The 23629-nt window shown below is 27.1% G+C and overlaps 5 protein-coding genes across 8 annotated transcripts; 1 reads left to right on the forward strand and 4 right to left on the reverse strand.

Annotated features, from left to right (window-relative positions):
* Positions 1-420: 420 nt before the first annotated feature.
* LOC112597562 (dnaJ-like protein MG002) lies at positions 421-2254 on the forward strand. Its single transcript, XM_025343665.1, has 3 exons — positions 421-649; positions 830-1237; positions 1605-2254. Exons 1-3 carry the CDS (start codon positions 646-648, stop codon positions 2192-2194), a joined length of 1002 nt encoding a protein of 333 aa, XP_025199450.1. The 5' UTR covers positions 421-645; the 3' UTR covers positions 2195-2254.
* Positions 2255-6846: 4592 nt separating this feature from the next.
* On the reverse strand, positions 6847-8115 carry LOC112597569 (AN1-type zinc finger protein 1-like). Its single transcript, XM_025343676.1, has 3 exons — positions 7919-8115; positions 7523-7738; positions 6847-7468 (listed from the first exon to the last, which is right to left on the reverse strand). Exons 1-3 carry the CDS (start codon positions 8087-8089, stop codon positions 7001-7003), a joined length of 855 nt encoding a protein of 284 aa, XP_025199461.1. The 5' UTR covers positions 8090-8115; the 3' UTR covers positions 6847-7000.
* Positions 8075-8515, reverse strand: LOC112597570 (anaphase-promoting complex subunit 13). Of its 4 annotated transcripts, none has more exons than XM_025343678.1 (2): positions 8477-8515; positions 8075-8349 (listed from the first exon to the last, which is right to left on the reverse strand). In XM_025343678.1, exon 2 carries the CDS (start codon positions 8331-8333, stop codon positions 8100-8102), a length of 234 nt encoding a protein of 77 aa, XP_025199463.1. In that variant the 5' UTR covers positions 8334-8349; positions 8477-8515; the 3' UTR covers positions 8075-8099. The 4 variants fall into 4 exon arrangements, with proteins under 4 accessions (XP_025199463.1, XP_025199462.1, XP_025199464.1 ...); XM_025343677.1 differs by having other exon boundaries at positions 8446-8492; XM_025343679.1 differs by lacking the exon at positions 8477-8515 and adding an exon at positions 8442-8472.
* A 2897-nt stretch (positions 8516-11412) lies between these two features.
* LOC112597618 (dynein regulatory complex protein 11) lies at positions 11413-18340 on the reverse strand. Its single transcript, XM_025343728.1, has 8 exons — positions 17441-18340; positions 17164-17368; positions 16832-17073; positions 16601-16762; positions 14004-14398; positions 12549-12690; positions 11976-12206; positions 11413-11673 (listed from the first exon to the last, which is right to left on the reverse strand). The coding sequence occupies exons 1-8, from the start codon at positions 18272-18274 to the stop codon at positions 11452-11454; spliced, it is 2433 nt and encodes an 810-aa protein (XP_025199513.1). The 5' UTR covers positions 18275-18340; the 3' UTR covers positions 11413-11451.
* A 137-nt stretch (positions 18341-18477) lies between these two features.
* Positions 18478-23309, reverse strand: LOC112597532 (oligopeptidase A). The gene is made up of 14 exons (XM_025343612.1): positions 23206-23309; positions 22811-22974; positions 22534-22745; positions 22292-22459; positions 21835-21926; positions 21580-21768; positions 21336-21451; positions 21103-21229; positions 20813-21019; positions 20574-20748; positions 20386-20498; positions 20158-20316; positions 18801-19019; positions 18478-18734 (listed from the first exon to the last, which is right to left on the reverse strand). Exons 1-14 carry the CDS (start codon positions 23307-23309, stop codon positions 18602-18604), a joined length of 2178 nt encoding a protein of 725 aa, XP_025199397.1. The 3' UTR covers positions 18478-18601.
* Between the last annotated feature and the right edge of the window lie 320 nt (positions 23310-23629).

Raw genomic sequence — 23629 nt, forward strand, 5'->3', positions numbered from 1 at the left:
AATTAAATATTCTTGCTTCTTTTTAAATTAATCAGGTTAAACTTAAAATAATACAAACATTTGTTAAAATTTTAATATTATTATTAAAATATTTATTTGGTTACCAAAATTTTAAACTATCTTTGCTTAATAAAATCATTTATCATTGTGAAACACTTAAACACATGAACATTCAACTCTTACAACTAAGAAACAGAGTGGGTTACCTAGTGACCACTTAGTACTTTTGGGCTTTCTTTATTATTTTATTGTAGATACGAAATTAAGTATAACTACATATTATTAAAGTACAACATTAACTATAAAAAATATAACACTAAAAAGTCTTTATTATATGTTTATTTTTTTACCATCTGTTCTGTGATTTATATCTATATAAGTAATTTGGCGAAAAATGATAACAGTATCAAAAGACAAAAACCTACAGCGGACAAATCTTTAAATATATATTTTTTTTAAGAGGCAATTGTGAAACATTTTTGTTAAAATGTTCGATTAGTACTCACGATTTGCGAATCTCATACGATTGTCGTGTGGCTCGTGTACTCCAATAATTTTTAGTCAATGTTTTTAATCGAATCTACCGCGGATCTAAAGACGTTTTGTACGTAGCGGACTTGGGCCGTTCGTGATATTCGATTGACCATGCGTAAGTGTACCGTGCACGTCATTTTTCAATATAATATTATGCTTAACGTGTTTGACATTTGTCGTTCACTTAAATACTACTGCTGTTCAGTAGTGTCAGGCCGTCTATTTGATTGTATAACATGAAACTATCAAGAGAATGTTTTCTAAAATCATATTTTAACGCAGGTTTATACTGCAGGTTGGTCGGCTGCACGATGCGCGTTCCGAACTATGTCTTCTGGAAAGCTGATGAACCCAGCCACTGTCAATGTCGCGACATTGCGGTGCCACGGGTTCTGGCTGAAATGCTGGTGGATTGACCAAGCTATTGTATCAAGGGAAAAGTTGACGATATATTTTGTTCCCAAACGTTGTTTCAATGTCACTATCCCTTTGAGAGTGTCAAAAAATTATTATGATATACTGGGCGTTCCGAGAAATGCTACTCCAAAGCAAATCAAAGACGCTTATTACAAACTGGCAATGAAACATCACCCTGACAAAAACCAAGGAGTACTCACTAAACAGTTTAGAGATATTAAAGAGGCATACGATATATTGAGCAATGAATCTAGTCGGATGCAATACAATAATAGGACAGGTTCAGGTACTAAAAACACTTACATGCATGCTTTACATTTTATATATTTTTTTTCTTTACAATTATTTGGCAAATTTTAATTCAACTTAGTTCTTGATAACTGCTCTTTATGTTATTATTTTTGTATAACATATTAAACATGTCTTATTGTACAAATTAAAAGTATGTATGAAATATTCGAGAATAGCTAACAATAAATAAATAACTTTTTAGAAATCATTTAAATTTACTTTTTTTGTAAGCATAAAATGTACGCAAAGTATACATAATTTATTTATTTCTAATTTGTTTATGATTAACATTTATCTCTATGTTTATATTGAAATATCTAAAATAATAAATTAATAATAAAAAATTATGTTATTTTTTGCAGGTTTTTCAAACAATAACTATGGAAGTCAGAATAGTAATACATCTAATAGTTGGACATCTAATTCTTCTTATGGCCGTTATAATACAAATTATGAATATACATCTAGTAATAAAAACTGGTCAAGAACTGAGTATACTCACTCAAGAAACAAATATGCTAGAGACTATGATCCACTTAAACCATTTAATGTGTTTATAAATGTAATTTCAGTACCCAAGAATATTATAAAAACTCAAATTGATGTAATGTTATTGAGTTTTATCAAAAACCGTACATTAAAATGGGTTTTGTTTCAACTATTTCAATATCTATGGACATGGGGGTTGAGTAATTTGAATTATAATGTACTGATATCATCGTCATCACCTAACAGTGCATTTGGAGAGTTTATTAAGAATTTACTTGAAAATAAAACAATAAGAATCGAATTAACGGAAATAGAAGCAATTAAGGGTAAAGCAGTCAGAGTGGTTGTTAATGAAAATGAAAAAGTGGTAGTAGTCAATATACCCAGGGGAGTACAGAGAGGCCAATCATTCTACTTGTTTTACCTGATTGACAATGATGATAATGCCAAGTTTAAAAACTGAATTTTGTTACCATTTTTTATTTATTCATTTGTGTAAATTAAAATGTATTTATTTACAGAATTGTGTATTATACATGCCTTTACCTGTTGAATCTGAACAATTAACAACTGCAATTAAACTTTCATGTACACCATTGTCATTGACATATCTTAAGACTACTGCACATCGATCTAATGATATAATAACTTGAGTAGTTTCCATCATAACTTCATATATTTTAACATTTTCCACTTCACTACAAATAAATTTTTTTATTAACAACTTATTGCACCAGTAACATTCAACAGTGGTTTTAGACAGAAATGTTACAAGTCCTCCTCTTCCTTTACTACCACTTCCATGGGCTTTATGGCTCTTCTTTATTATAGTTTTCAAGTGATCTTTTATTTGAAAATCATATTTTGCTAAAAAAAAATTTGATTTTTAAGAAATTTCCATGGTCAACAAATGGATTATCTAATGTGTATGCCATTTCAAATTAATTTCCCCTATAATTCAATCCACACTTTCCAATAAGTTTAACAGCTTTAATCACTCTTGTAACAATTACATGGTTTTTTTTTTATTTTTATTATTTCCTTTTTTAGTTTCACGGAAAAGTAGTGAACTAATATCGTATTCATATGAATGGAGAAGAAAAGCTGAAATCCAATTTTTATGTATTGTGCTTTTTTTCATTTTTATCAATTTGAATTTAAGTATGGCTCCATATATTTATGTCTTTGGTAAAATTATTACTTTCAGAAAAAGATACAAAACACAAATAACAAAATAATTGTTTTTCTGTTAAGAGGACGTCTTACCCGCATGTGTTGTCTTCGTCTTACACATGTACGATACATACAAAACACGTTTACGCGGTCTGAATAGAACTTGCTCAGTTTTGATTCTAGAGTAAATATACCTACTATAAAATTTAATTGTGACAATATTTCTGAAAGTAAAACGCTGCGTTTTTTTATTTAAAAATTTAAATTTTAAAAAGTTAAAGGTCATTTAAAAATGTTGACATTTTTGCTATTTTTAAATAATATAATAACGTTATATTAGGAATAATGGAAAAAACGCAGCGACTTGTCCTCAAAAATATTGTCACAATTTAATTTTATAATAGTTATATTTACTCTAGAATCAAAATTAAGTGAATTCTACTCAGATTAAGTTAACGCGTTTTGTCAATGTTGTACGTGTGTAAAACGGAGATAACACGAGCGGGTATGATGTCCTCTTAATAAAATAAATTGTTTATTGTTCACCAGTGGTGAACCCAGGTGGGTGGACACTGGTCATCCCTTCCCCCTTAGCTTATGTTATAGTATTTATTTTTATTTTTTAAAGTTACCCCGAAATTTTCATCAAATTTTATTGATTAGATTCATTATTAGATTTAGTATTTTGTTAATAACTCGTTGAATTCGATGTATAGGTAGATAAAATCAATATAATGTCTAATGACTATACCATAATTTAACTAGCGTAATAATAATAATAAATTGACATACATTATAAATATAAATTTAAAAATTTAAAAATATGTATATTATTAAATAATATAATTTTGTTTATAAAATTAAATTATTTAAAATTAAATTTTTTTTTTTTTGCAATAAAATGTATTATTTAATACATATTAATACATTTTTTCCTATGTATTAATGTATTATTTAAAGAAAAGGACAAAAAAACAGTCAATAAATAAATTTTTTTGGAACCCCCTTGAATAAATCCTTGTTGCGCCACTGTTGTACACTCATTTAACTATTATCGTTCATTCTTATTTAGATCTTTGTCAAATTTTTACTAAAATATTACAAAATTTACCTTGAAATTATTAAATATAAATTTATTATTATCTATCTTTATATATCCTTGTATATATAAAAGAATAATTCTTTTTTATGTTCCCGTTTTGTGACGACACTAATTAACATTTTACCAATTTTTTTTCACTGAGTTGTACCGAATACTTCTACAAGTGATCGTTATATATTTTTGTTTTATTTATAATTCAACTACTACTACTATTTAGCACTTGATAAAATTAAGTAAAATTTTGAGAAAGCAAAAACTATACACACGGACGAAGCCGAGTAATTCAGCTAGTATACACTATATAATATATAAATGAATCCCAATTTTCCTTGGTCACGGCATTCCGCAAAAACGGCTGGATCGATTTCGATAATTTTTTTTTTTTTGTTGTATTTTTTATTATTAGGAGAAGATTCTTACGGAAGAAAAAATTAAGAAAGTTGCGCGGAAAATGAGTTATTAAATAAAATAAGGAGTTAGATGTACATAAAAAAAAAAATTTAAAAAAAGTACATGCCGTTGTCATAATAAATTAATAAACATAATATTTATTTATTTTTTCTAACCGTTTTAATTTACACTTAAAACAAAAGTTTTAACAGAGCAATGCAATATTATTTTGTCTGTGGCATTACGCTATATTTTGTATTTTTTAACAAGATATTAGTGTATTATATAATTTAAAGACAAATAATTAAAAAAATAATAGCTTTTTCAACCTTAATTTTTTTTATAAAATAGGTAGTCAAATACTTCCCAGGCGAGGCCGGGTAATTCAGCATTTCGGTTAGGCACTTATTATTATAAAAACTTAGATAAAACTCACTTCATTAACACGAGACTTGAAAAATGAATGGATACTTTTAGAAAACTTTGCTTCTAAAATTAGTTTTTTTTTATTTGTCACTAATTTTTTCAGCTTCACCTTTTCGTTTTTTTATTAAATCTTTGATTTCCATTTTATTTTACAGGTAATTCACAACTACTTTAGTAATATATATAGTAACATTTAATGAAAATAATTATTAATTAATATACCTAGTAAAAACATTGTAACATGATAAATACAAACGCACATAAAAAAAATTACTTACTTTTTTAGTCTCTACTGAATATGCGTCGTATTTAGTTCCAAAAAATCAAAATTAAATGGCAAAATATGTGGTGCTGTATGCTGACTAAGTTTTGAATGACTACAGACGAATCAGGAATTATTATATTATTTAGTTGATAAACTAATACATCAATACCTATTTATTACAATTTAAATATTATATAAATTATCTAAATTTAAAATAAGAATATTTTTGTTGTTCAGACTACAGACGCACCTCAACTTCCATCGTTGAAATTCGTCGTCGTCACCCGCTAACCTAACCGACCGATGACAACGCGAATAACCAATTATTCATAGATTTTACTGTCCATGTAAATAGATTTTTTGATTAAACTATTAGAGTTATTGTTATTGTTATTACTTATTAATTATTATTCAATTTTGGCAATAGTTATACAATATACGCTATAGTCTATACAGTATAACTTATAAACGTTATAGTAATATTTATTATTCAATATTCATATTTGCTATTGATCTATTGCTTTTTGTTTGTTTTTTAGAAAATTGCAATTCTTGCTTTAAGAAAAAAAGGTCTATATCTAATTTATTATTGTTAGCTTGCAACCGGCTACAGCCGTGGAACTGTGGAGTTGGTAGCGCACTCAGCGGTCCCGACTAGTTAGCAAGTTTTCCATCAAAAAATTCCCGATGGCCAATCCGTCCCTGTAGCATGCCCTTTTAATACAACCATCAGTGATATAAAAAGCAAATAACAATTAAATAAGGCACAAGTGTGTATGAGCAGATCTACTTGACTAGTATTAAAAAAACAAAGTAGATATACTGCTTTGATTTACAAGTATGAGTGTGGGTAGGAGAGCAAATGCCTTAACTGATTATATTATATATTTTGAATAATCTAAAACACTTTGACTGTTCATCATATACTGTTACAGAATAAAATATTCTTTATTATTTTCTGTTTTTTGAACAACCTAATTTTTTTTAGAATCTTAATCTATCTACACTTTACAATAGTGAACAATGAACAGATTAATATTTTATCAACCATGTCAGTACTCAGTATACTTTCCTGAATATAACCACAATAAATTAATACTTTAGTTTATAATACCATTGATAATACTATTATAACAATCAACATTAATGCAGATTTATTTATCTGAAAAAGTAATACGTTAAAATGTATACATTACTATACATACAAAATTATACTATATAATACTTGAAGATAATTATAATCTGAAAGAAAATCAATAAAATATTGATAATATTGAATTAAGTAATGAATATTTATTATTTTTGAACTCTTTAATTAAATATAATAATCAGTTTTAGTTTTAAACCTTAAACTAAAATACATATTTATAGTTCATAAATTAAACTATTTAATTTTAAATTTTAACCTAATTTTTTTTCATCCTTAACCCACCTACAACTATAAATGTCAATAAAATCTATGAGACTATATAAATAGTAAAAAACTGAAAAATATATTTCAAAGTATTAGTTATAGCCAGGAAACTAATCATCTCCTGAAAGTGAGGTAATTGTATAGTTCTTAATTGTAATTGAATATAAATTAATATTACTGGTGTTACTTATTCATGAGATAAACTGATTGTATTTACTATTTTAATATATTTAAAAATTATCAATAAATTATTTAACCTATGCTGTGTTATGAACCAACAAAGTGAAATTAATTAAATTTATAATTCTGAAAATTTTCTAAATTGTTTTTCTGTAATATAAAATAAGTAGTCGTTCAAATTGTAAGTTAAAAACCAGTCGAAATATGGTTGAACAAAATGTTGTGTACAATAGAAATATACAATATATTAATGTATACAACAAAATATTTATTGCAATGAACACAAAAACAATTATTTTTTTTTATTTATGTTTAGTATTTAAACACTTGATAATTTATATTGCTCTAATTTTTCTGGTTCTATTTCGATAGGATTCTTTGTAGCATCTACATAATGAAGAATTAATGAATCTCCATTAAATATTAATCCATCAGTAACCATACGACCAATTACACGATCCATTTGATTTGATAAATGTTCACCATTTTCTAGTTTGAATATACGCAGTTTAGGAGTGTTACTTTTATCATTTCGATTTTCAATTTTCAAACGAACCGCAAATAGATCTATTGTTCTGCCAACTGTCCAAGTTTTACTGGTGAATAAGGGCACAGGTGAAATAACTTTATTATCTTTCATTGGTGGATGGATATTAAAATAAACTCTGTCGATAACTGGTATTTTATTATCACCCAATGCTTTTCCTTTAAGTTTCATTAAACGAATTTGTTGGGCCATACGTCTTTTTTCTGGCTGTAATTCAGCTTGCCTTAAACTTGCTTCAATCTAAAATAAATGTGATTAGTATTAATTTAAATGATAAGTATAATATTTGCTTACTTTTTTATCAGCTTCTTCTTTAGCTATTGCAAATTGGTCTCTGGATTTCTTAGCTGCTTCTCTTAAAACTTTTCTAGCCTCTTTTCCTGGAAGTTCATCAAGACAACCATGATGTCTATGCGCCAGACAGTAATGTTTATTACATTTTGGGCATAGCATTTCACAAGGATTTTTTAATATACAACTATCATGTGTGCATTCAAACCAAATTGTTTCCTAAAATATTAAATAGAATTTAAATAAAATTATTGAAAATTTAATTTGTAAATACTATTAAATATCATTATGATTTACCAAGTAAAAAGTAATTTTAATATTTATAGTGATTCAAATTATAAAGTATAATTATGACTATTATAAAATGAATATCATGCAGTAGAATACTGTATTTCTTACCAGCTTCAATGCCAAATCATTGTTAGATTCTATAGGAACACATTGATGACTATCAAATCTTGAATGGTCTTTACAAAACACAGCATGACAATTATCACATTTGACGGGCAAAAAATCTAATTGTTTGCAATCTTTGTTGGCACACTGTTTACCAAAATCTGGAAATTCCATGATGAATGTGTCAAACTCGGGGCGGTGGAGGCAATGGATTGTCACTAAGTATGTTTGTAAGAGCTAAGTCAGTCCACTTTGTATCCTGTTGGGTAAGCGTCAAATGAGCATCAGTGGCGTCCGCCTCGGGATCGGGTAATTCTTTGATGGGAACCACTATTTCGTCAAATGATAAGTTTTCTTGACGCCAAGGATCGTCAATTAGTATTTGTAAACGACAGTTGGCTGGTGGAAAACTATCCATAACATTAAAAATTTACCTGAAATAAAAATTTAAAGTTATGAAATAATAAATCGAATTCTATTATGACGTAGAAATTACATTTCTATTTTCTATGTTGATATTACTTACTCACATTAAATAATAGAATACAGAACAATATTTACTTTATTATTTAATGATGATCTGGGTCCGAACTTCTTATTAAAAATTGTTAAAAAAAAATACGTAGAAGATATAAGTATATTTAAACAATATTAAATTTCTTTAACTTCTTTATTTTTTTTTTTCATTAAAACATAAACGATTACTCATTTACTGTTATGAATGATAACAATCGTTAAAACTATGATCTCTAGAATATTCTATTCATGGTTGTTACATACTATACCATGGTTAACTTTATACCGCGTTATTAACAAATTTGAATTTATTTTTATTTTTTCTGTCAAACCAAGATTAAAAAGAATTATTTATTATTATTTATTAGTTTCTTACAATATTACTATAATTATAAAGTTCTTTATAATCGTGTGTCAAACTCCTAAATATTAATTTAGCAATAAATTAATGATATAACCTAGGTTTGTATTTTTATTTTTTTGATAACCAATCAAAATACTAAGGTTGTATTTTGTATACTTATATACTAATTGAATCCTTGAAATTAAATAAAAATCATACTATACGATGTATATCTCGTACCTATATGTCTATTATAAAAATGATTTCTTTCTTAATCTGAAAATCATACTTTTACAGTTTTACGTCTTAATACTTTTATGTTTAGTCGTTAAAATGAACTTTTAAATTTTAAACTAAAATTTAATCTTATATTTAAATTTAATTGCATTTAATATTTAAAATTTTAATTTTGGATTATACACAGTTTTAAAATAAGACACAATACTATCTAATATTATTACAACATAATTATAGTAAAGCTTGAATATTTGATAGTACCTAATCGTATATTGAAGTACATTCCATTTCCAACTACAACCATTATTAAGAATTAAATAAATACGTATTCCTACTCCTACAAGACGACAACATATTTATTTACACACCTAATTATGATATGAATTGTTACTTGTTAAAAATATGAAACAATTAAGTAGTTCTAACTTGTGTATTAAAGATCTAGAATTGACCATTATATTCATTGTAGATATCTTAAGTTTTTATCGTCTAAAAATTTAGGGTTGTAACCATATATTTTTTATACTAGATTTAAAAAAATAAAATAAAACCATAGCTGACTGGTTAAATGGTAGTGCCTCTCTATTCTAGTAAAATCTCAATTAGTTATGCCATCTCATTTATCATTAGCAGGGGTGTCGTATCATTTAAAATAGTTATGGCAAATTTATACATATAGTAGTAAACCTAACACCCATTTCAGCCAAAAAAAGTTCAAAAACTCTCTTTTAACAACTAATTATAAGACAATTTTCAAGTCTTTCTTGATATATAGTATAGTTTGAAGCCTGGTTCTTACACCAATTTAAAGCCCGAAGCGTTTATTGCACGTTTGGTAAATAGTTTCTACAATTCGACCGCACCTAACATAGGTATATTATTAAACAATTGTATAGTCGTGTTTAATATTTAAAAATCCAAACCAACAATATTATAGGTTAGTAACAACAAAATGTCAATAAAGTCGATCAGTCTAGTAAAAAATCCAGGTATTTAATAAAAGAAATTTAATAATTGAGATATAAATTAAAAATTGAATAGCTGAATAAAAATAACTTCGTACCTAATTCTCGTTACATCGCAAATCGCAATATACTATTTACTATAACATAATCACCACAGTCTTAAACTTTTAAGAGTGATTACTGGTTAAGTACTTGCAAATTAAAACTATAGTCTATTAGAGGGTAGAAATGTGTCACTGTCTACTTCATCAGTTATCTATCTATCTATCTAGTATTTATATAGTATATATATATATATTGAAGTTCAATTTATTGTGGACTTTTTGCCTCATACCACTTAATTAAATAGATACCTACTTATTTATTTCAGTACAATATGCATTATGCAAGCGTATTATATGGACAAAAATTATTCGGTTATTGAGACCATTTTGTCAATTGCTCTTCATCCATCTCTTTTTTTTTGCTATTACTCTCCATCTTGTTGAATCTTTTTGACCTTTTACCAGTTACCAGTAGTATTACCTCGATAGTTCTAACTAATAACTATTTAATTTTTTGCTACTTTTTTCTTTTTAATCTCTCTTGAAAATACGGTCTTCGAAAATATTTTAATGATTTTTTAAGTCGTTAATTTTGTAACAATTGATTTATACATTCGAAAATACGAAAAATAAATAACAATAATTTATCGTAAATACAATTTATAATTATATTAACTTTTTAATAAAAAACAAAACAAAGCAAATGAAAAATGAATGAATAAAAAAAGAGTTGGACTTTAGAAAAAAAGAACATGGCTCAAAAGCTTACAAAATATTTTATGGTTTATAATAATAATAAAAAAATAGTATTATTTATGAAAAAATATGTCTGTATTCATTTAGAAAAAACAGTAGTAAACAAGAAAAATAAGAATAAAAAAAAGGAAGAAAAATAACATTAACAAGACAACACAATAAACGAAGGGGGAAGGTATACGAGATGGCGAATCGATGTAAGTTCTATAGCGAGTACAATATGGGCACTTGTCCTTTTTGCAATTTTCTTGCAGCCGATACCGTAGGCAGACGAGTGTTGTGACGACTACGAGACAACAAACACGCCGTAAGGCCCGACAACTTCGGTCGCAAAAGCAACGGTTGATGGTGAGCAGCTAATGTACGATGACATTAATGCGACGACAGCGATACAGACGAAGACTATTTGGGTGACGAACTTTTTGGGCCCAAATAACACGAAGTAAGAGAAGATTTAACGTTGCAGAATCGGCGGCCACGGGAGGCACAATCTAGCCGGCGGCAATGGATTGCTTTGGGGCGAACATAATAGTCAGTATTTTTTCAAGTTTTAAAAATAAATCATAGGAAAAAAAACTCAAAATATACAAAATTATTTTGAAGATTTATTAATACATTTTTTTTTGTTTTCCAAAATTTAAAAAAATGTTTTAGAAAAAATAGACTACATTCTGCTCATTTAGCACCCGAATGTTTATCGTTTTCAATCATTCGTCTTTCCACTTCGGCATCCAGCGCCTTTTGCTTCCTTCGACCAAGAGGTGTTCTCGAATACCACAGGTTGAACGCTTCATCTTCTTCTTTGTAAATTGGATCGTGGCGAGCAAGTGCATTCAGGATTTCTACATGCATCAGAGGGCGAATCGTCAGTTGTAATACTCTTTTGCACGTCATCACCTACATAAGTACAAATTAAAATTTGTTATAAATATATATATACAGTGAAACCTCTTTTAACAGATATCTATAAATATAGGACGCCTCCAATTAGCAGACAATATGTTGGCAACCAAGAATATCCAGTATTTAGAGGTTTCACTGTACCTATATATTATGTATCTACATTATATGTATGTATTTTAGATAGTGGAACATAATATAAGTAGTGAAAATACTGTAAAATGTTTTGTGTAAATTATATAATAAACGCTACTAGTCTACATAATATTTTAAATGATTCAAAAAAATAATTATAATACCTCTTGGAGCACTTTAATAATAGTTCCGATGCTATAGCCATCAGATAGTTTTGCCAAGGAGCTAACGTCAAATTTTCGACTGAGTCCACTATACTGAAATAAAAGATCATTCCATATGTGATACAGACTGGCATAATCCGGGCGAGGTATGACGATTATTTTCCCATACGTGCTAGTCAAAGATTTTTGATCGCAGTCCCAGGGACAGCAAGAAGTGCCAAGCAACAATATCTGAAATGCAAGTAGTAGGTACATAGAAATTTCAGTTAGGTATTATACAAGTGTGTTAGTTAATAATAATTAATAAATAATTATACATGATACATCCATTATCCATACAGAGTGATTGATTATTATTTATCGCATATATGAAATAGCTCGATATTCAAACATTTCAAACCTAACAGCCTAACTTGTTCATCCGTTACTAACTGTTGGTGAAATAGTAAAGAAATAGAAACAATCACTCCTTAAATTTTTCATTACAAATCGATAGTGTATTGTATAATATGAAAATATTTCATGTAAATTGTTGGTATTATAATTGATATCCGGTAAATATATATACTTAACCCTGTCTGTTGGAGCGATAACCTTGACAAGCTTAGGCAAGTCTTTTTTAAGCCTTTTCGGATCAGTCTTATCAGTTTTCGGTACTTTTTTCATAAATGTCTTTTCCGCATCTTCGATGAATATCACTGACGGTTGAAGCAATCTATGTATAATAGTATAAGTATATTGCACATTTAACATTTAATTTAATATACAATATGCATTGATATTTATATTTTATAGATAAACACTGCATGATAAGTATATGTGCATGTACTTACGTATTAAAAATTTAAAACATATTGTATTATTTTAATAATATCGAGGATTTTGGTATTTTTGAATTCATCGTTCAAATATGGCATATAAAATATATCTATTGTATATAGATACACCCAATAATACATACATAGACTATATAACCCTACACAAAAACTCCATCTTACTACATTATAACTGATTAAGTTAACTTATGACAATATGAATGGTATATTATAATAATTCATAACAAGTAAAAACTCCTAGCATATTTTTCCCCAAATCAAATTAATTTAACTAAGTATATTAATATTTATTATAAATACTGTAGTATTTATAATCAATAATATTACTTCACTTTTATTTTCCATGTATTAACATTTAATATCTATCATATTATGTAGGTATGAACTATGAATGTATAATTTTGTACACATAAACATAACTAAAATAAATCTTAAAAAAGATGTTCACTGAGTAGGAAACTGACTAATCTGTGCGCATGCTTATGAATTATGATGATAAAAATATGACTACAGCTATCTAGTAATCTAGTTAATGTTTATATCTATAACCTTCAGGGCCGCATTAAGAATAATGTACCGTTTGGTATAAACAAATTTTGCCTCTACCTATTTTCAATTTCATATAGGTACTAAACTACTATAATTACCTATGTTTTGTTTTTTTAGCCAACAAATGTTTATGTACAGTTTACAGTGGCCATAATTTGTCCTAATGTTATGTAATTTATAAATTTACTACAAGCTTTTATTTGTCATTTCTAATAAGGTAACATCATAATATATTATGATTTTTTTAATCAGTTTTTTTTTTTTTAATATACTACTATAATTTATATTTTATATTTTTATACCATAATATTTCTATACAAGATAAATATCTATTTATACATAGACTGTAAATTAAATTTTTTTATTTTAATTAATTAAAATTGAAATGATTAATACATTATAGAATAGTTTTTTTAGTAAATTAACTAATTCATGTCTTTTAAATTTTACAATATTTATTTTTTTTGCTATTTTCACCGGAACCGCCTTAAATTGGTTTCTTGTAATAATTCTACCCATTGCAGCAACCTCCTTAATGTGACCTATACCCCTGCATATTAATACGATGCAAGCATAGCCCCAATAAATGGTAATAAATAATTATATGACCTGATGAATTTACATAAATATAATATAACGCAACCTGGCCACTTTGTTGACGAGATGGAGTAACATGGTGAGTCCCGATTTTCCGGGATATTTTCCCACGATGTTGGCCGAAGTCAAGTCGAACAGCGTAGCCCCCAGCTCGGTGCATACGGCGTTGACCAGGGTGTGTTTGCCGGATCCGTGCGCTCCGGCGATTAGTACAGAACGCACCGCAGGCCCGGCCTGATGTATCTGGTCGCTGAGCATCGGCAGCACGCAGCTGTCCCTGACTGCGTGCCGGACGTCACCAAGCGTTGGACTTGGATCGTTGTCCCACCGCATGACATCACAACCAGCGTACGACGCGTCTCCCTTGAATGAGCTTAACCGGATGGCCGGATACTTATGTATAATACCGTTCATCACCAGTTCTTCGAACAACGATTCCAACTGCAACAGTGCATCATTCACTCAGAGCCAAGGGAGGTTAATGTTGTATGGAGCATAAGAGCCCACTCACCCCTTCTTCACCGCCAATGACTAACAATGTTTTATGCGTTAACTAAATGTATCGATGTAGTGATTCCCGACATAAATTTTATTTTATAATTATAAACCAGTAAATTGTGATTGACTTTTAACATAATTGATAATAATGATAATTTGGTTAATTTTATTTTTCTTTCTTGGGAATTGTCAAAAGGTGTTAAGAAGCAAAATAATCTTAAACATTATAATATGTAGAAATTTTACAAAAAATTGAATACCTATATTTTTTTATTTTAAGGCGATGTTTTTAATATTGAATAGTATTCTGTATCGATACAGTAGGTAATGCACTATTAATAATGATACACCGATGTACTAGTACCATATGGACATATGGTACATAAAAATAATTAATATTGTGAGTTATTTCACCATTAAAGCATCCCATGGTCTACGTTCGAAAGTATAGTACTTTTCTATTACTATAAAATAGAGATAGTGGTATTTTGTAAGTATTTGGTTGTTAGTTGGTAGAGGTTATTTTACTTACACTTATGTTTAAGCTATAAAAGCATTTAAAGCCCAACTCGAAAACAATTGAGCAGTTAATACAATTGTATAAGTGATATCCCTTTAAAAATGCACTCCTCCATGGAATTTTTTGTAAAAGACGAATGATTTTTTCGAGTTTAAATAACACAGCAGTACCCGCCAGTACCTGACTTAAAACTCTATATACCTACGTATTTAAACTACTGTATGAGTATGATTATACTGAACTACTGGTAAGTACGTAGTATCAAATATTGATTACCTAACTATTTTTTTACCCTACTTTAATTCATTTTCATATCGAATTCATTAATCCATACCTTTTATTTATATAAACATATAATAACTTACTTTTAACGTATGATTTATTACAAATATGAATTTTAGTTGTTTAAACTAAAATATAATTTAATTTATATGAATCTAACTTCTAAGATTCATATTTCTAAACGAATATATCATAATTCACAGATGCTAATTATTGGGAATAATCTGGTTTATTACTACATTTATTAGATTCACTACTGGTGTAACCAAGTAGCCAGTAGGTGCATATTTAATTGGACCTAATTTTATAAAATTATAACTTATACATAGTTAGTAATATTATAGATAAATAAATAACCAATTTATTATAATATACTTACATTTTTATGATATTCATTATTAAATTAAAATTAAGTATTTTAAGTTATTATTTATGTACCTAAGTAGGTATATAATGACTTGTGCTACAGTATATTTTGTTACATACTTGATAATTAATACCTACTTACATAGTTACATTATAGATACATAGATGGTTACTAAACATCACTTAAATGTATTAACTATGCAGTTGTGCAAGTCATTATTTAAATATTTGTAAATATACTTTGTTATTGGAATAATTAAAAATAATATTGAAGATGTATATTTTAATTTGTAAATATAAGAAATAAAGAGAAATGCATTGGTATTGTAGTTAGGTATATTATTATAATAGTAAATAGACATAAATTGTATGGAAAAGAAATAACATTTATCTAAGTGTAGGTAATTAAGCTATATAGTATATATCCTTATGAATTATGTATAAATATTATTATGATTTAATCGTACCTGCTTATTCAATTTGATAGTGTGCATTGTATATTTATTGAGATTAAAAAATAGCAACTAAATTTAATTTTAGTAATAAAATTTTTGCAAATCATAAACATTTATTAGAAAAATTAGACTTGAAATAATACTACACTTTATAAAATATTTTAGACAGCAATTGGAAATCTACAATTATATTTTAATGTTTATGTTTCTAACAGATCATTATTTTTCAGCTTTACACTATTTTAATAATATTTAATTGGAAGCCATTAATTTTTTATCTAATATATATTAGGTACAATATCAATAAGTTATTTTAAACCAAAACCAAATTAGCAATAAATCAATTTATAGACATAACTTTACCATAGTGTATTTAGTTATTAAGCATACTTTTAGCTTTAAGACAACCATTGCATCTATTCTGTGAACTCCCATATTTAATTACATTATTATTGCTTAGACATTAATTATTTTTTTGCTGTTTAAATTATAAAATAATAACTAATCATTGTTAATATTTACGGTTCTATCAGGAGTTAAATCCTTGTCCCGTTTTTTCTTTGCTTTTTTGTTACTTCTTTTTACTTTTTTCTGTTTCTTTGATCTTTTGGTACGAATAGCATTATCTTTATCAAGTGCATTTTGCAAAATTTCAAGTTCAGCTCTTAAATGTACATCAACTATCTAATTGTAAAAAATTTTTTTTTTTCAATGATTCAAAGGAATTTTGTATCTATATATTTGCCAAGTTACCTTCCGTAATTCTCGTTCTACTTCAGCTACTTTTTGAGCCTTAACAATACTTTTAATATGCATTTGACTCGTGTTTTTTGATTCATCCATTCCTTTCCATACTTCTTCATATTCTGAACTTGCCAACATGAGTTCTTGGAGAAAATTTGAAGGTCCCATTTTGAAACCAACATCTTCTTCGTCAGCTTTTTTTTTAACTTCTTCCTTTGATTCTTTTCCCGCAATTGATTTGCTTTTGTGACCTAAGTAATAAAAGAAATTAATTTTAAAATATTAGATATGTACATTAAACTTCTATGATTTGTAATTAAAACAGAATAAATTAAACTAACTCTTGGTTCCTTTAGACGATGACTGACTAGTTGATTTACTGTGAGAACTGGCAGTTTTGTATCTAGTATAAATTACTGCAGACCCACCACTTTCTTCTGATGGTAAATCTGGAAATTTACCCGTTTGTGATTTAACTCCCATGTACCATGCTCTTACTTCATCTCTGATATCTTCTTTCATTTTTTCTTTCACATGGTCTTTAATCTTTTAAGTTTCAATATTTTATTGTCAAATTATTAAATCATAAATAAAGAATTAAATGAATAAAATTAATACTTCTTCTTTTTCCTGTATTAGTGCTAGTTCATATTCCTTCTGTCGTTTTATTTGAACAATCCTTCTAGCACTCTTAACTTCTTCAACTTTTTGTTGTTCTTCGGTATCAATTGAGTTTGGAGGTAACATGCCAATCAACAACATTTCTTCAACAACTCTGCTTCTTATTTTTCTCCGCGTTATAAAACCTCGCCATACTCTCTGTATTTTCATTGCAGCTTTTTTTGCATTATCACTAAGTTCAACATCTCCAGCGTCAGGTTTATTCATTGCTCTAACCTCCTTCATGAATTGAGCTCTCATTCGTCCCTGTCGTGCCCTCTCGTGCTTTTGTATTAATAATATTGCTTGTCGAATGGGCATATCAACTTCAATTTTTTCTTCTTCATAAAAACCTGTTTTCTTCAAAACTTCGTCAATAAAATTATTCTGCCATTCAATTGTTTTAAGCCTTTCATTTCGATAATGTGATGGTATTGTCAGTTCTACATCTTGTGGTAATAACCCTAGCTGTGCAGTGGCTGAGTCCAAGTAAGTAAATTCGTTATAGTTCAAATTGACCATGTCGTTTTTTAGTTCTAAATAACGTCCCAAAGACAATTCCAGAATGTTTCTAATAAGTATTCGTTTCTGAGGTTGAATAACTTGATCATAACACTCATCCAATTTATTAATAGCTAATATATAACTGACCATGACAGTGGATAACTCTTTAAACACAACAACTTTATCTTTATTGATTTTAGATGTAAGTAGGTTCGAGTCATTTTTTGTAGCCTCGTCCAGTATTAATTGAGCTTGTGCCCACAGTTCATTATATGTTCTATAAGACATGACTAAACATTTAATTGTTAAGTTACACAAAAACAAAGTCAGAATTATTTTTATTATCAACCCTTTAGTTATTCATGTTTAATCAATAATAATGTGTAACTATGTCTGTGTTCAGTCAACCATGACAACAAAATAAAAGTACTTGTATAAGGGGATGTTTTATAAGATTATTTAGGTTTTTTTTTTTAAATCAAAGAAAAACAATTTAAAATTAACTTTTTATTGTATATTAAATTGAAAATATTTCATACACATTGAAACATAATCAATATCCTTAATTTTGGATGTGTTTACATAATAACACATTAAACATAACTAAACTATAATTTAATTACTATCATTTTTATCAAGTCCAAGATCACTAATAAATGCTTTAGGATTAGGATCCCGTCCTTTGAAACGTCTGAATATTTCTCCAGATGGACAGCTTCCACCAAATGCAAAAAAAGTATCTCGAAAGCTAAAATTATTAAATATCAAAAATGTAAAATATGAAATATTTATGAAAATGAAATCCAAATATTACTTGTTTCCTAAATTTTTAGTGGTTTCATCAGGAACTTTAAATGATTGAAATACATCAGCTGCTATTATTCTAGACCATAATCCTGAGTAATAACTTGCTGCTCCTTGTTCATTTGACATAACTTCAGCAAACCTGCATGGAAAACTGTTCCATTTACTTAATGGAAATCCATAATAATTACTCCACATTTCTTTCACCAGATCATTCCAATTTGTTTTGCTAAAAGATAAATATAATATTTGCATACATTAAAGATAACTATAAATCAAATTCAATATAATAATATACATAGTAATGATAGTATGATAGTATAAGAAATATAAACACAATTGTTAAAAATAATTAAATTATAGAAAGGTGTTATTCATTCTTTTTTTATTTCAGCAAACATTTTTTTTAGGAATTGATTTTAACAAAATACTTGTTTAAAAGTTATTTTTTTATAAACATAAATTACTATAAGATTATCAGTGGGGAATCATAAGTCTTAAGGTTGAGAATGCATTGAAAAAAAAGAAACCAGCATAATAACAATATTATTGACAATCATACTTAAGACAATATCATACCAAAAATAAACAAATAATAAATTAAAAACCAACCACCATTAAATATTGAAGACGAGACTGATAATTTAGTTTATAACAATCACTTAAGAATAAAATTTAAAATAAATGAATGGTGAAACATGTGACATGTCTCGTAGCATAACAGTAACCACCACCCGTTTTCCAATTTCCCATACACATTACGCTTAGCAGAATAAACAAAAATTTACATTATCTCATATTTATTTTTATATTGTACTTGGATATTTACTTGATTGACTTGCCATATGGAACACAGTTGACTCGCGCAATTAGTCTATTCTAAAAATATTTAACAAAAACAAAAAGTTTTTGACAAATATATGTATATATATCATAACATAATTAACATTCAATTTTGTGATTCTTTTTTTAAATTTATTAAATTCTAATTATTTGTTTGTATTCTAAGTAGGTAGATATTGTCTCATTGTCTCCAATGGCGCTTAATCTCTAAAGATTACCAATTAATAATAAAATATAATATATATATTTTTTTAATTTCCGTATTTTCTAAATAATGCATATTATTATATTATAAAATTATCTTTTTATTTTTTTTATACTGAGATTTTATGGATTTGGTAGATAGTAGCGTGTTTACGTTGGAAACTGAATTATGATTTAGGTAATATACCATGTTGGTTAATTAATGGAATAATTCTATACAAGATTAGTTTTTCAAAGAGCTTTTCAAATTGTATAGTAAACTGATAGGATGATATGCACTAGTGAGTAGTGAAGACAAAATTTTAATGTTATATTCTTACCAAGTATGCATTTTAATGTCAATCATAGATTTGTAGAGTTCATCACAAGTATTGAATCCAGCCATGTGTTGTTTTATTTCAGTCAATTGATCATTAGGTAATCTTTTACCTGTCTTGTAGTGGCTATTTATACTGTCAAATGTCTCTTTATCATACAACCTAGAAGAATAATTGATATTTTAAATAAATTTAAATAGCAATATGGATATTTCACAAAATATTAATTACCAATGAATCATAAAATTACTAGTTATTCCGACAGCATCCCATTCGACATTATTTAAACCAGATACTTCAGCATAATGTACTTGACATAAAACATTTTGCAGTAAATGACCAAACTGAAATTAAATTTTACAAAAATATTATGAATATTATCAGTTATTGAGTCATGTATCAACAAAGAAAACATTTACTTTTCCAAACAACGTTTTCACTTGGTCAAAACTCAATAAGCTTGGGTTTTTATTCTGTATTGATGGAAAATTCATTATTAGAGCTGATAAAGGTAATACTTTTTTTGGTATTGATGAAGCAGTCCTATGAGTAACTAACCAACCAGGTTCACCGACAGCTTTCATTTTTTGTGGCCTAAAATTAAATTTCTTATAACACATTCACTATCAATTTGTAAATAAATAATTAAGGTACTTACCGGGAACAAAGGTCTAAATAAAATCCAGCTACAATAGAAGGGTCATTTTCATGTAGTATTTCATAATATTTGACATCAGGATGCCAGAGATCAGCTCTATTTGGCATTTCTAAAATGCGTATTCCATAGAGTCTTCTACATAGTTCAAACAGACCATCTAAAACTCGATTTAATGGGAAATACTCGGACCACTGAACTTCATCATAACTAAAAAAAAAAAAATAATATATTTTATATATAAATGAGCAAAACATAACAATGTGAAAAATTAAATTGGATACAAAACTTACCCATAAAGTTCTTTTTTTTGTAATCTTGCCCAGTAACCAACATCCCACATTTGAATAGGATATTCATTACCCTTTTTATTTGAAAAAACTTGTAATGATTCTATTTCTTTGTCTTGTAAGGGTCTTGCTGTAAATAATTGTTTATTGAATAATAAATATAATGTATCAAATCTAAACAACTCAAATATGTATTTGTTGTACAATTAAGTAAAATATTAAATTATGAAAAATACCTTTATCCAATACTGTCAATAATGTATCTTCTATGGCTGAAATTGAAGGTGCCATCTTTGTCATCAATGATAGTTCACCATAATTTTTAAAACCCAATTTTTCAGCAGCTTCAAGTCTAAAATGTATACAAGTATTAAACAAAAATTAATGAAATAAATAATAATTATAATCATTAATATTAAATTATTTATTGTTTTTGAAAATTTTTTTGCTAAGAACATTATTAATTATTATTTAACTTACCTTAATTTTCGTATTTCTTCAACTTCTAAGCCATTGTTGAGTTCTCTTTTTTCGTCAGCGGGTGAACCAGCTTTTTCATAAGCTTGCCAGACATTCCAACGTAAATCTCTGTCTGGACAGTACTTAATAAATCTATCTGCAATACCCCATGTCAAGGCAACTTTCCATGGACGTTTCTTAGGATTATTTCTGTAAAATAAACACAAATAATTTATGTATAAATATATATTTTTTTTAATTGCAAAATAATTTTACTTATTTAATGCCATTAATGTCAAAAGGTCTTCTGGAAAATCTTTTACTAGTTGTGGATTATCAATTATTTGTTGAAATTGACTCCATGCCATCTAAATACACAATATTCATTTAGATAGACAATTTTGAAGTAATTACAGATTTTATAGCTAACAAAAAAAGTATTCACCAAAGACTAATTTTTACCACAATATTTTTATTAATAATATTTATCATTAATCATAATGTATGGCTAACATTAACACATTTTTTTGTGGAGATATCAACAACTAAATCAGAATTCCAAACAAACATAATGTTTGTTATACAAAAATACATTATTATAAACCATAATGATCAAACTTAATCCAATTAAGGTAACATATAAAAGGTACACATTTATAATATTTCAATCATAGTCTTAAGTTAAATATATTTGTCAAGTTAAACTACAACAGTATAAATAGATTAATCTTACTTCTAAACGAATTTTAAAGTATTTTTGTTTAGCACTGCATTTTTGTTTATTTGCTTTAAATGAATAATCTAGTTTTTCACTGAGTTCAAGTCCATTAAGTTTTCCTTCTTTAATAAATTTATTTACAACTGCAACTTGTTCTTCGGTTAATTTAGACAAATCAGCTTTCTATAGTTAACAATGTTATACATTTTAGATATTTATACATACAAAATAATTTAATTCAAGAAAAAAATACTAACTTTACATGCTTCATAAATAGGTTTGCTGTTGTATTTTGTTGTATGTGACATACATGCTTTGTTGTGTATTGGATAATATATTCGAGCTGGCATAACTGACATATCAGCCAAATATAATGTTTTTAATACAGCCCACATTTGATCAAATTTAAGACTTAGATTTTCTATTGGTTCTAATACATCTTTAAACAAGTCGTATTTTCCATCTTCAACTAAAAAGATAAATAGTGCAAGAGTAAAATGGTAAGTTAGTTGATCATTACACAAAATAATTTACCTGAGTTAAGGTAATCTTCAATATCACGTATACCACATTCGAAATCAATTAACTGATTACTAATTGTGTTTTCACATTTTTTTATATCTAAACCCGTAAAATTTGGGTGGTCAGCATTTACTTGTAAAAGACTTTCTGTTAAATCTTTACTGATTTCTGGCAATCTAAGACATTTATGTTTAATTATTTATCAAACTTATTCAAATACTAACACTATTTGAATAAGAAAAGTGCAACAATAAAATTACAGCTACTGTTATATTAATATTTGATATAATAAAAAATAATAAAATTTATTTTTGCTCTTTTGTGTAAGGAATTTTCAAATCATTTTTCAACGTTCATTGATACATATATATATATATATATATATATATATATATCAGTATACTTACAATACAATATATCCATTTCGACTAGGTACTCTGGTTAATGCACAATTCTTGTGTTTTGGTATTATGTTTTGACACAATCTTGTGCAACGTGAAATAAACAACATTTTGAATTAATAACAGTTGATTGAATTAACTAATAAAAATCTAATTTAATGCTTTCTCATATTTAATATTCAATAATAATTAATAATACAAAAAAAAATTAATATCGCTTTGGTTTACATTTAATAATATTCTATGTATATGCTATATAGTTACTAGTTAATCGAATTGCTGTCGCTTTTTAAAATGAACTTTCTTATCATTTATAAATTATCAGTAATATTTTAAGGTTAATACAATAATTATTATCACTGATATCATTATTACAGTGAATGGGTATGCTGATAAGTGATAAATTGATCCCGTGACTATGCGGCATCGA

Source organism: Melanaphis sacchari, unplaced genomic scaffold (genome assembly GCF_002803265.2).
Source record: "Melanaphis sacchari strain LSU unplaced genomic scaffold, SCAv2.0 Contig42_pilon_pilon, whole genome shotgun sequence".
NCBI classification, from domain to species: Eukaryota; Metazoa; Arthropoda; class Insecta; order Hemiptera; family Aphididae; genus Melanaphis; species Melanaphis sacchari.